The 14,419-nt window shown below is 40.2% G+C and overlaps 1 protein-coding gene across 1 annotated transcript in view; it reads left to right on the plus strand.

Moving 5' to 3' along the window:
* nid2a (nidogen 2a (osteonidogen)) overlaps positions 1 to 14,419 on the plus strand; it is a 185,348-nt gene that overhangs the window by 118,200 nt on the left and 52,729 nt on the right. Inside the window, 4 exon segments of the mRNA XM_034176255.1 lie at positions 2,237 to 2,361; positions 2,472 to 2,577; positions 4,981 to 5,114; positions 5,228 to 5,333. Coding sequence (XP_034032146.1) covers positions 2,237 to 2,361; positions 2,472 to 2,577; positions 4,981 to 5,114; positions 5,228 to 5,333 — 471 coding nt within the window.

Genomic DNA, 14,419 nt, shown 5'->3' on the forward strand with positions numbered 1-14,419 from the left:
TTTGATGTTTTGGTGAAAGAAACGTTTGTATTTCTTCATAATTGATGTTAATAAAGTCCAAGATATATTCAGTGATTTGGAAATGTTCATGTTTCCATTCCCTAACTTGTCTGAAGAAAACTGGCAATAAAACAGATTATTATTTACAGATTTATCAAGTTTTAGAGATTTGCTTTCAGTTTGAGTTTGAGGAACAACATTTTAGAAATTTTTATAAGCTTATATTTTTTGTATTTCTTGTATTTGAAATGGCATAAACAAATACAAATGTGTGAAATACCAAGTGTTCCAATGCTTTTGGAGGGCACAGTATCCTAACCTTATGCTGAGTGCAAAATGAGTGTGGTATTATTACTGTTTTGTATAAGAATGTTTAATTTTCACTGTTGCTGCACTTTGTGTGAAATCATAGTCATATCTTCTATCATATTGATATGACAATATTGCGAGATGATCATTTGGTCATATTGTACAGCCCTACTGTCAACTAGCTGAAACTTTGAGTATTAATTTACATCTACATTAAAAAAAATGCTTAAAGTGGGAGGGGGTTAAGAGGGGCGTCTGTGGCATGGAGCTCCCCCAGAGTTTTAAAGGCAAAAAAATGCTTTAAAGGGTCTGGGGGGGAGGAGCCCCCACATTAGCTGAAAGGCAAAAAAAGAAAAATGTTTAAAAAGGCGGGGGGTATGGGGGGCAGAAGCTGAAAGGTTTTAGCCATGGCCATGCTCCCAAGAACTATTTTACTGAAAAAGTCTGAAGGACATAAATGACATGGTTAGATGGTGAGGAGCTTCCAGATATGTGAGAGGCAAATAAAGAAAAAATGCTTAAAAAGGTGGTGGATCTGAGGGGGGCAAAGCTCCCACAGAAGCTGCCAGGTTTTAGCCATGCTAATGCTCCCCTGAAGCATTTATTTAAAAAAAAAAGAAGTCTGAAGGACCTAAATGACATGGTGAGATGCTGAAGAGCTTCACTTGTTCATGCCCGTGACATATACATATGAATTTATTGAACACCCGTGGTTTCTGAGTGTTCAGAGTCAGACTGAGGTTTCTGACATGCTTCATCCAAACCCTAAGAAGATGGACTCTGCTCAGGTCTTGATCAGCATGTTTTAGAGTATGGATAGTACTTCCTGGACAATGCTGCTAAATCTTTATAAGGAGCCACTTTTAATTGACATCATGTCCAGTATGGATGGAAAGCTCTTCAACCTGAGTGGACCGAAATCCAAAAAGAAAATCACCACCACTTTACTTAAGAAAATTCTTGAAGCCTGTATTGAAGCCTACACTGAGCATGGTCTTCACATCAACCTGAAGAAGAAACAGATCCTATATCAGCATCCTCCTCCTACTGTGAGACTGCACGGACAGGTCCTGGAGAACGTGACCCACTTTCCATACCTGGGCAGCCATGTGTCTTCAAACATCAACACTGATGATGAGTTCCCAAACTGGCTCAAGTATGCAGGAACTGCCTTCAAACAGCTTCTCAGCTATGAGGAAAACCATTATCTACAAAGCCATTGTCATACCAAACCTGCTGTATAGATCTGAAGAGGGCGGAAGAAATGCTGCAAGGACCTTCTGAAGCCCAGCCTCAAGAACTCCTCCTGGAAGATCTGGGAAATATATGTGAGGGACAGAGCCAGGTGGCAAGATGAGCCACACTGGAGTAGAAAAATGTGTATGAACAACTCCGAGGAGAAGAGGGGAAAGAAATAGAAAAGAGAGTAAGATCCTGACCGGCAGAAGCTTCCCACAGCAATGTGTAATGTGTATCATATGTCAGACAGTGCGCATAAAGACTGGGCCTGTTCAGTCATCTATGGATCCACTGTACTTGTCCAGGTATCGACTAAGGGACCATCTCCTTCACCACAGAGGAATTGCCACAACTGCACTTGATACCTTTAAAGATAATTGAGGGATGTGGATGGATGATCAAAACAAAAACAGGCATCTTTAGGAAATGTGGACATGTTGACATGCAGACTCTTGCCTCAACCTGTAAATAAGTCAAAAAGTTGAATATCATCAGCATAGAGTTGGTAGCGCAATAAAAGGACTGACAGCAATGACAACAGTCTTTGTTGTAAACCATCAAGACATTCAAGATTGGACATGAATCACAATGACCAGTATATTAATTAACTATATATATTCACATAAATTGATGTGCCAGAAATATTTATTTCTTAACAAATCTTGTTAATCTCTTTTTAATGATCCAGACCGTCCTAAAACTCAATGTGAGCACCACAGAGATAGTGTGCAGACTACAAGCCCTGAAGGATACCCTATATTTGGTGCCTTTGTACCTGAATGTGATTCAGATGGACAGTACCTACCTCAACAGGTGATTTCTCTCCTTACAATTCATCTTCTTGCTCTACTGGACAAAAAACAGATTTATATGTATATTCACACACTCATTCTTTTTGTAATAATAATTTGGTGTTGCTTTAGTGCCACGGCTCTACTGGATATTGTTGGTGTGTGGACAGTAGGGGCCAAGAAAGAGCAGGAACCAAAACACCACCTGGTACACCACCCAAAGACTGTGATAAGCCAGGTGAGACTAGTATATTGGTGCTAAAAACGTCTTCGGCTAATTTTCATGAAATAGCACACTATTGTGACAGACGGTATTATTGAAAACTCAAACTGCAGGCAATGCTAACTGCAGAGGACACTAACCATAGTTGATGCTAAATGAAGATTATGTTAATTGTTATATTGAGGGTAATTCTGTTGACAGAACACCAATCAGAGTAAAATCTAACCATATTTTATCACACTTTTTTTTAGTCTGTGACTGTAAAATTGTCGTTGACCACAATTAGCATTTTCATTAATATAGCCTGTCATTAGCCAAACACACCATGTCAAAATAGCAGGACCTAATGGACATAGCACATTCCATACCCAGAAACCCAATGATTTGTACAAAAAAACTTTACCAAAGATAAAATGAAAGTGCAGGATGGTTACAGAACATTTCTGGTAATTTAATTGACATTCAGCAGCATTTAATAAAATATTGTACACTTGTGATCCTGTATTGCATCAAATATTGTTGTCAAAAATGATACCTAAACACCAGCTAAGATTATAGTAAGGGTAGGTTGTCCAAGAAAAACAGACAAGCATTATTTTGTCATGATAGCATTTTAGCTGAACACACTCCTGCCTTAACCTTTGTGCATGAATAACAAAAATATAGCTAAATATCATCAGCATAGAGTCGGGGTATAGTTTGATATCAAACGTATTTGCAGTCTATGTTTTGAATGAGAATAGTGTGTTGTCTCACAAAAGCATAATGACACATTAAAACAGTTGTATGCAAAAGTTTGGGCACCCCTGATAATTTTCATGATTTTCCTTTCTAAATCATTGGTTGTCTGGATCAGAAATTTCAGTTAAATATATCATATTACAGATGAACACACTGATATTTGAGCAGTGAAATGGAGTTTCTAGTATTTACAGAAAGTGTGCAATAATTATTTAAACAAAACTGGGCATGTGCATAAATGTAGGCACCCTTGTCATTGTATTGATTTCAATATATTTAGCACTAATTATTGGAACACAAAATTGGTTGGGTAAGCTCATTGACCCTTGACCTCCTTACACAGGTAAATCCAATCATGAGAAAGGGTATTTAAGGTGGCCATTTGCAAATGTTTCCCCTCTTTGCATCTCTCCTAATGAGTGGCAACATGGGAGCCTCTAAACAACTCTCAAATGACCTGAAAACAAAGATTGTTCAACATCATGGTTTAGGGGAAGGATACAAAAAGGTATCGCAGAGATTTTAGCTGTCAGTTTCCACTGTGAGGAAATGGAAGACCACAGGCACAGTACTAGTTAAGGCCTGAAGTGGCAGGCCAAGAAAAACCTGAGATAAGCTGAAGGAAAGGATAGTGAGAATAGTCATAGTCAACCCTCAGACTTGTTCCAAAGACCTACAACATGATCTTGCTGCAAATAGTGTCTCTGTGCATCGTTCAATTATACAGTGCACGTTGCACAAAGAGATGCTGTATGATGCTGTACTGCAGAGGAAGCCTTTTTTTGCGTACACGCCACAAACAGAGTCACTTGAGGTATAAAGCACATTTGGACAAGCCAGCTTCATTTTGGAATAAGGTGCTGTGGACTGATGAAAATAAAATTGAATTATTTGGACATAACAAGGGGCGGTATGCATGGCTGAAAAAGAACACAGCATTCCAATAAAAACACTTGCTACCTACAGTAAAATTTGGAGGTGATTCCATCATGCTATGGGGCTGTGTGGCCAGTGCAGGTACTGGGAATCTTGTTAAAGTTGAGGGTCACATGGTTTCCAGTCAATATCAGCAGATTCTTGAGAACAATGTTCAAGAATCAGTGACAAAGTTTAAGTTGTGCTCGGGCTGGATCTTTCAACAAGATAACGACCCTAAACACTGCTCAGAATCTACTAAGGCATTCATGCAGAGATACAAGTACAACATTCTGGAATGGCCATCTCAGTCCCCAGACCTGAATATTATTGAAAATCTGTGGTGTGATTTTAAGCGGGCTGTCCATGCTCGGAAACCAACAAACCTGACTGACCTGGAGATGTTTTGTAAAGAAGAATGGTCCAAAATACCTTCAGCCAGAATCCAGGCTCTCATTGGAAACTATAGGAAGCATTTAGAGGCTGTTATTTCTGCAATTTCTGTTGGGGTGCCCAAATTTATGCACCTGCCTAATTTTGTTTAAAGAATTATTGCACACTTTCTGTAAATCCTATAAACTTCATTTCACTTCTCAAATATCACTGTTTGTCTGCTATATGATATATATAACTGAAATTGCTGATCCAAACAACCAATGATTTAGAAAGGAAAATAATGGAAATCATCAGGGGTGCCCAAACATTTACATACAACTGTATGCTCATGCCAGAATTGACTGTACAAATGAATTTTTTTTCTAGATGAACCAGAGCGCCCCAAAACTCACTGTGAGCAGCACAGAGACAGAGCACAAGCGACTATTTCAGAAGGATATCCTGTTGTTGGGGCCTTTGTACCCCAGTGTGATTCAGATGGACAATACCTACCTCGACAGGTTAAACCTATTTTCTGGTTATTACTCTTTGTCATGGCAGTTACTTTAATTATTACTTGAACTAACTTTGAACATGATGAAATAACTACATCTGTAATTTGTTGCTGTTTCAGTGTCATGACTCTACTGGACATTGTTGGTGTGTGGACACTAGGGGCCAAGAAAGAACAGGAACCAGGACACCACCTGGTACACCACCAATAGATTGTGATAAACCAGGTGAGACTTTTTGTCACTGCTTGAGGTACATATACAAACTGATTCACCTGACTGATGGGGATTGGCAGTATTTCTTTGCAAGCTATCCCCCCAAAAGTGTTTGATTCATTTACAACCCCAATTCCAATGAAGTTGGGATGTTGTGTGAAATGTAAATAAAAACAGAATGCAATGATTTGCAAATCCTCTTCAACCTATATTCAATTGAATACACCACAAAGACAAGATACTTAATGTTCAAACTGATAGACTTTTTGTTTTAGTGCAAATATTTGCTCATTTAGAAATGGATGCCTACAAAACATCAGGTGAGTGTCATGATTGGGTATAAAAGGAGCATCCCCAAAAGGCTCAGCCATTACTTAAAAAGCCATCACTTGACCCAGCTATCTTAGCTAATTATAGGCCAATCTCCAACCTTCCTTTTCTCTCAAAAATTCTTGAAAGGGTAGTTGTAAAACAGCTAACTGATCATCTGCAGAGGAATGGCCTATTTGAAGAGTTTCAGTCAGGTTTTAGAATTCATCATAGTACAGAAACAGCATTAGTGAAGGTTACAAATGATCTTCTTATGGCCTCAGACAGTGGACTCATCTCTGTGCTTGTTCTGTTAGACCTCAGTGCTGCTTTTGATACTGTTGACCATAAAATTTTATTACAGAGATTAGAGCATGCCATAGGTATTAAAGGCACTGCGCTGCGGTGGTTTGAATCATATTTATCTAATAGATTACAATTTGTTCATGTAAATGGGGAATCTTCTTCACAGACTAAGGTTAATTATGGAGTTCCACAAGGTTCTGTGCTAGGACCAATTTTATTCACTTTATACATGCTTCCCTTAGGCAGTATTATTAGACGGCATTGCTTAAATTTTCATTGTTACGCAGATGATACCCAGCTTTATCTATCCATGAAGCCAGAGGACACACACCAATTAGCTAAACTGCGGGATTGTCTTACAGACATAAAGACTGGATGACCTCTAATTTCCTGCTTTTAAACTCAGATAAAACTGAAGTTATTGTACTTGGCCCCACAAATCTTAGAAACATGGTGTCTAACCAGATCCTTACTCTGGATGGCATTACCCTGACCTCTAGTAATACTGTGAGAAATCTTGGAGTCATTTTTGATCAGGATATGTCATTCAAAGCGCATATTAAACAAATATGTAGGACTGCTTTTTTGCATTTACGCAATATCTCTAAAATTAGAAAGGTCTTGTCTCAGAGTGATGCTGAAAAACTAATTCATGCATTTATTTCCTCTAGGCTGGACTATTGTAATTCATTATTATCAGGTTGTCCTAAAAGTTCCCTGAAAAGCCTTCAGTTAATTCAAAAAGCTGCAGCTAGAGTACTAACGGGGACTAGAAGGAGAGAGCATATCTCACCCATATTGGCCTCTCTTCATTGGCTTCCTGTTAATTCTAGAATAGAATTTAAAATTCTTCTTCTTACTTATAAGGTTTTGAATAATCAGGTCCCATCTTATCTTAGGGACCTCATACTACCATATCACCCCAATAGAGGGCTTTGCTCTCAGACTGCAGGCTTACTTGTAGTTCCTAGGGTTTGTAAGCGTAGAATGGGAGGCAGAGCCTTCAGCTTTCAGGCTCCTCTCCTGTGGAACCAGCTCCCAATTCAGATCAGAGAGACAGACACCCTCTCTACTTTTAAGATTAGGCTTAAAACTTTCCTTTTTGCTAAAGCTTATAGTTAGGGCTGGATCAGGTGACCCTGAACCATCCCTTAGTTATGCTGCTATAGACTTAGACTGCTGGGGGGTTCCCATGATGCACTGAGTGTTTCTTTCTCTTTTTGCTCTGTATGCACCACTCTGCATTTAATCATTAGTGATTGATCTCTGCTCCCCTCCACAGCATGTCTTTTTCCTGGTTCTCTCCCTCAGCCCCAACCAGTCCCAGCAGAAGACTGCCCCTCCCTGAGCCTGGTTCTGCTGGAGGTTTCTTTCCTGTTAAAAGGGAGTTTTTCCTTCCCACTGTCGCCAAGTGCTTGCTCACAGGGGGTCGTTTTGACCGTTGGGGTTTTTACGTAATTATTGTATGGCCTTGCCTTACAATATAAAGCGCCTTGGGGCAACTGTTTGTTGTGATTTGGCGCTATATAAATAAAATTGATTGATTGATTGATTGATTCACAAGCAAAGATGGGGCGAGGATCACCACTTTGTGAACAACTGCGTGAAAAAAATAGTCCAACAGTTTAAGAACAATGTTTCTCAACATTCAGTTGCAATGAATTTAGGGATTCCATCATCTACAGTCCATAATATAATCAGAAGATTCAGAGAATCTGCAGAACTTTCTACACATAAGCGGCAAGGCTGAAAACCAACACTGAATGCCCGTGACCTTCGATCCCTCAGGCGGCACTGCATTAAAAACCAACATCATTGTGTAAAGGATCTTACCGCGTGGGCTCAGGAACACTTCAGAAAACCATTGTCAGTTAACACAGTTCGTCGCTACATCTACAAGTGCAAGTTAAAACTCTACCATGCAAAGCGAAAGCCAAACATCAACAACATCCAGAAATGCCGCCGCCTTCTCTGGGCACAAGCTCATTTGAAATGGACAGACACAAAGTAGAAAAGTGCGCTGTGGTCTGATGACTCCACATTTCAAATTGTTTTTGGAAATCATGGACGTCATGTCCTCTGGACAAAAGAGGAAAAGACCATCCAGATTGTTACCAGCACAAAGTTCAAAAGCCTGTGATGGTATGGGGGTGTGTTAGTGCCCACGGCATGGGCAACTTACACATCAGTGATGGCACCATCAATGCTGAAAGGTACATCCAGGTTTTAGAACAACACATGCTGCCATCCAAGCAACATCTTTTTCAGGGACGTCCCTGCTTATTTCAGCAAGACAATGCCAAGCCACATTCTGCACGTGTTACAACAGCGTGGCTTCGTAGTAAAAGAGTGCGGGTACTAGACTGGCCTGCCTGCAGTCCAGACCTGTCGCCCATTGAAAATGTGTGGCGCATTATGAAGCGCAAAATACAACAACAGACATCCCGGACTGTTGAATAACTGAAGTTGTACATCAAGCAAGAATGGGAAAGAATTCCACCTACAAAGCTTCAACAATTAGTGTCCTCAGTTCCCAAATGCTTGAGTGTTGTTAGAATGAAAGGTGATATAAAGGCCCCCTGACACGAGTGTGTCTTTGATTCACACACAACCCCGACCTGTGTCGTGCTGGAGAGTAAACTCGTGTTTAAGTGGTGCAGACTGAACATGAGAGGGGCGTCAGTGCCGGTGCGTGCTATTGCGCACAGAGAATTTTGAAATGTTCAAAAATCTTTCACGCACAAATGTCGCACAGTCTACTCACCAACACGACAACCAACAGTTCGTCTGAACGATTAAAACAAGAAGTTAAATCTGTTATAAACATACTTTAACAGCTGCACACAAGACGTTAAGAACACACAACTGTTTTACCAAGCCATGACCAGTGATGCCGGTAACGCGTTACTAAGTAACGCGTTACTCTAATCTGACCTTTTTTTTTTTTAGTAACGAGTAATCTAACGCGTTAATCTTTCCAAATCAGTAATCAGATTAAAGTTACTTCTTCATGTCACTGTGCGTTACTACTATTTTTCATTGTGGGTCGATAGCAGCATTAAACTTGGTCTGTGGGCAGGGGGTCGGGGTTCGACTGAACTGCCCACTTTAAGTGAGCTGTGAGCTTTTCATCAGCGTTTTTTTGCAGCTGCTCGACTCGTCGTCACCTCTTAAAGCACGGTAATCAGCACACCTGCACTGAGCTTTACAAAGACATTTTTATACTTTTTTTCCTCCTTTATTTAGAATTCTGATCTGAGCCGCTCCGTATCTGCTGCTAAAAACAGCTGATCCTCCGCGACGCGTCAACAACTAACACTGTTTTCCACTCAAATACACCTAAACTGTCTTTCTGAGGACCACATGATGTGAAAACGCAATAAAACTTCTTACCTGTAAATCTGGTCCTGTTTTCTGCATAAATAAATGTTATCCATTCTTTGTGCTCAAACGCCAAAGCAGGGGCGAATCCAGATGGAATGGGTGCGTGGGGCAAGGATGTGCCCCCCCTCACAACACCCCTAGATTAAAGGTCCAGTTTTGTAGCCGTTTTTTACTACAACTACTAATACTGCTTAAAATAATAATTTCGACAAGTAAAATGTTGAGAGAATTTAAATGTTAGAAAATGTTAGAATTTAATAGTTACATTTATAAACAATGTAGGTTCGAAATTGCAAGTTTTACTGTTACAGTGCTGTCAACAGTTAAATATGAGGTCAAGAGAGAGGTCTTTATTTTACTTTTTATAAAACAAGTATTTATTTTCATTGAAATCAAGAAAGAGTGACTATAAAGTGAGTTTTGGCAAAACAGGTATCATTGTCATGTTGAGGTGGCAGAGGGTTGTTGTCGGCAGCTGGGAAAAGTAACTAAAAAAGTAACTAGTAATCTAACTTAGTTACTTTTACAATTGACTAATCAGTAAAGTAACTAAGTTACTTTTTCAAGGAGTAATCAGTAATCAGTAATTGGATACTTTTTCAAAGTAACTGTGGCAACACTGACCATGACAATGTAAACATGATAGATAATTACCTTTTTAGATGGCTCAAAATGCTTTATCCAGCTTGTTAGGCGCGTGTGCGTGTGAATGGCACCAGCTGAAGCCTCCTCTGTGATTACAGCCATTTTCACTGGCCAATTTGCAGAGAAAATGATTAATCTACCACAAAATACTTATTTTATATACACAGTGTCCAGCGCAGAGCACGTGGCAGGCGGGAGAACAAAGAACGGCATCCAGCTGTGAACACAGCGGGTGGGATCGTCACAGCGAAGGGCATGCTAGAGCGTGAATCAGAGTCATGCTCGTGTCACTGCACCTTAACACAGTGGTAAACATACCGCTCCCCCCAGCTTTTTTGAAATGTGTTTCTGGCATCCATTTCAAATGAGCAAATATTTTCACAAAAACAATATTTGTCAGTTTGAACATTAAATGTCTTGTTTTTGTGGTGTATTCAATTGAATATAGGTTGAAGAGGATTTGCAAATCATTGTATTCTGCTTTTATTTACATTTTACACAACGTCCCAACTTCATTGGAATTGGGGTTGTAATTGAGCTGCTCTCTGGGACATCCTGACATTGACAGGATCCCCAAGTTGCTGGATATCATCGGTGGCCAATACAGAGATACTGTGGGTGCAGTGAGGAGTGTGTGGGGGGGCAGCTCAACTTGCAAACAGGAGACAGTCTCAGTGTCGCAGACGTCAGCCAATCACTCTGACAGGTGACAGAGCTTCAGAGGGGAACAACAACGTGCACAGGTCAATAACACAGTTCAGTCCTACCACGCAAACTAATCCAATCCAGCAGAAAAACTCCAAGGTCACAAGTAGTAGTGAGGTCACACACAGAGAGAACACGAGAGATGAAGAGAACGTGAGAAAGCTGGGTGGAACTTAAATCAATCTGGTGAAGCGCATGACAACAAAACACTGTAGAGATATGGGGAGCGCATGGAGAGAGAGCAGAAGAGGTGTCTGGGCAAAGAGAGGAGTGGAAAATGAAATGTAAACAAAAGAACTTGGAAAGAGACACAGAGAAGAATAAACAGACAAGAGAGGAAAGAAACAAATGAGAGAAAAACTCAAACACACAGACGCGCACTGTGACAGACAGAAGCTGTGCTGGCAGCATGTCACTCCAACTTTATACTCAACTTAAAAAATATGCAATGAATGAGCCACTGAAAAACAAACTGATGTACAGTATATTAAAAATAGCATTCATACTCAAATCATTGAAAAAAATGTTATTTAAAATGCTGTCACATGAATCACACACAGACACACAGGAATCTCATCTGAGACAACTGTGGTTGCACCCCTGTTGACATCTAGTGTAGACTTTAGAGTGAAAAATATCACATTTTCAGTCTCCATATCCAACTCAGCACATTTAACATTACACACGTTTGGATGTTAGTTCGGTGGTTGCACAGGTTTTATATTTTTGTGGCCACAAACAGGCACATTGAGTCCTAGTTTATGAAACGGGAGTGAGGTTGCTAAGGAACGTTATTTTTGCTGAATCCAGCCTCACTGATACATCTTGCAAACATGGATTTATGTGTCGAGTACACAACTCTGCCATCACTGTAAATCAGCCTGAAGACTGAAGGGGGTTTCTGGAGACAGGCCCACAAATCTCTAAGTTTAATTAGTCATGTGATTGGAGAGTAACCAGACGTAAAACTAAGTGAGTCATGGGACAGGATGCAAGACGGTTCCAGTTCCCACTCCAGTAAATGTGGGTGGAAAAACATTTATGGGATGTGCTCAGTTCCAGTTCATCTTTGTTTCTCTCCTAAATCATCTCCTTGTCTATATTCCAAACTAAAACATCAGATTTTCTGCTTGTCTGTCCTAATTTGATAGTAAAAATAAGATGGAAAAAAAAAGAAAAAAAGATGCATTGGCAGCAAAAATAGGAGAGTGAGAAAGGAGGAGAGGGAGCAAGAACTGGAAAGAGTTCAGCATAAATATTTGGAAGCCCAAAGTGCTTTTGCATTTAGTTTTTATGCTCTGTTATAAAGAAAGTATTAAGGGGATTCTACAAGATAAACAGTTATGGCATGAGAGAGAGAGAGAGAGAAAGAGAGAGAGAGAGAGATGCAATATGCTGGAATTTCACAATCCTGTAGCGTGATATAAGAATTACAATGATAATAACTTAATTTATATCCATTTTTCAAAGCTGATTTGTAAAGTGTTTTGAATTCTGAGGACACAAAAGTACAAAATGAGAAAAAATATGTCGGGTATAATAGCCGGCAATCCACATCTGGAAATCCGATAATCCCTGGAAATCTTTTGTGTTTGCAAGGAAAGGCAAGATTTTGCTCCCTTCATCTCTTGCAGAGCAGGTAGCTTAGTGGGATCAGGAGGTGGAATACTAATATGTAGGCCTGGATTTGATTCTTGGTCACACGACCTGTGTCCTTGGGCAAAACACTTCATCTTCATTGTCCCAGTCCTATGATGGACGGGTGTCCTGTCCAGGGAAAGTTGTAGACTGATTTGTATATAACATGTAACTAGGTCTGTCATTTGATTGGTGGATTGTATGTCATGTGGCATTGATTATTGCCCCATTGTATAGACAAATAATCAATTTAATGATTTACATAGTTTTTCGTGCAATTTGGTTCCATTTCCTGTTAATTTTATTTCCATATGTTTTGCTCTATTGAACAACTCCCACTACCTTTTTGTAAAAATGTGTGTATGATAGGAGGAAAGCATGTGGACTTTGCCTTTACTATTTAGGTGTCATGTAAAACAAATAATGAATGTTTTACATTTGTGTAATGGAAAATATATTTTTAAAGATAGAACATTTCATCTTTCAGCTCATGAAAATATTCCTACATTGCAGTCATAAACATTCATGTTTTGTATACCATTTAATGCTGAGCATCAGGGCCTGTACTTGAAAGCTTGGGACTCCGACGAGGGCAGTCGCATCTCCTCCATTCTCCCTTATCTGTTCTCTGCGTTTAACCTTCAAGTCCCTACTTCACCAGACTGTGAATTCCTCAAATTATATTGGATTCTGGATCTATTGGACTACTATTGGATTAACCATGGAATTGATCAGCTGGTCTCTGAACGCTATTGACACCATTTTTTCTACAAGAAGGTCAGGACCGGGGGATCCTACCTGCCCAGATGGAACGTACCCTGCGGGCTATGTCCTCGACTCCTGGGGGTCTTGGCATGTTGCATGCTTGGCGCCTTTCTCCATTGAGAACGTCGCGGATTTATTCCTTTTTGGTCTCATGGTAGCAGGGCTAGTACTTTTTGGCTTATGTCCTGACCTACCGGAAAATTGGCAAGACGGCGGCATCAAGAACCACGGCCCCTCGCTTGTCCGTCATGATTAACGAGGTTGGTAAGGCAGTGCATTCTCAGACTGCGTTGACTCTTGAAATCAGACGCAAATTGGATGACATCTTGGAGCTGATGCGTACCTTGCAGTTGAAGCTGAAGGTTTCGGAGGCCGGTGAATATTCTTAATATCATAATTGGAATATTCTTAACTCATGGGATTTGGTTGTTCAAGTGGAACTGTTAAAAGTGTTTTTCACTGCTCAACCACAACACTCCAGGCTTATCTAGCCTCAAGGACAATTGCCCAATGTTTTCCTGCAGAGGAATGTCTTCAGGCTCTGGTAAGATTATTCGGCTCCTTCTTATCTCAACCCACAAAGACAATAATTGACAGACTTACACATGGACAGACTGAAGCATGCTCCATTTTTTCCCTTTACCTCTCTCTTGCTCCCCCCCATCACTTACCCCATCCCGGCCACCGCTCACGCCACCCTTTCCCCGTCCAGGGGCTGCGTGGTTTTTAAGCTGCGGCAGGTCCCCGTTCCCCCTAAGCTAGCAGCGGCGCGACTCCAGTTGCAGCGGCCTTCACCCACTTTACCTCAATTCGCATGACGACTGCTTCAAGTTTAGTACACATAAACAATGTCAAATGTATATTGTTGTCTTTAATTTGGATGTGTGCCATTATTACGGTAAACAAGTAATAATTGTGGATTAATTGCTGTATCTTGTCTGAGGTAATTGGAGTGTAAACGTAATTGCCCTTTTTTGGGATCAATAAAGTTGTCTGAAGTCTGTACTGGACACTCTCTCTCTCTCTCATATATATATATATATATATAATATATATATATAGATATATATATATATCTATATATAACTGACCTACCACCGGATCCCAATCCCACATGAAGCTTAAAAGTAGTCAGAAAGCTGCTGGATCAGTCCAGGCTACAGTTGTCTAAACGAACTTTTGGATTTAGGCCTAAGTACAGACAATTTGAAAGTATGGGTTACAATTTCAAGATTTATGCCTGACAGAAATGGACTAATTTTGGTCACTCATTTGGTGACGGTCAAGGTCATTGGAGCCAAATATGAGCTTGCCATAGCCAGGCTTCATTCCCACATTACTTTGTT

The sequence above is a fragment of the Thalassophryne amazonica genome, chromosome 1, assembly GCF_902500255.1.
Source record: "Thalassophryne amazonica chromosome 1, fThaAma1.1, whole genome shotgun sequence".
NCBI classification, from domain to species: Eukaryota; Metazoa; Chordata; class Actinopteri; order Batrachoidiformes; family Batrachoididae; genus Thalassophryne; species Thalassophryne amazonica.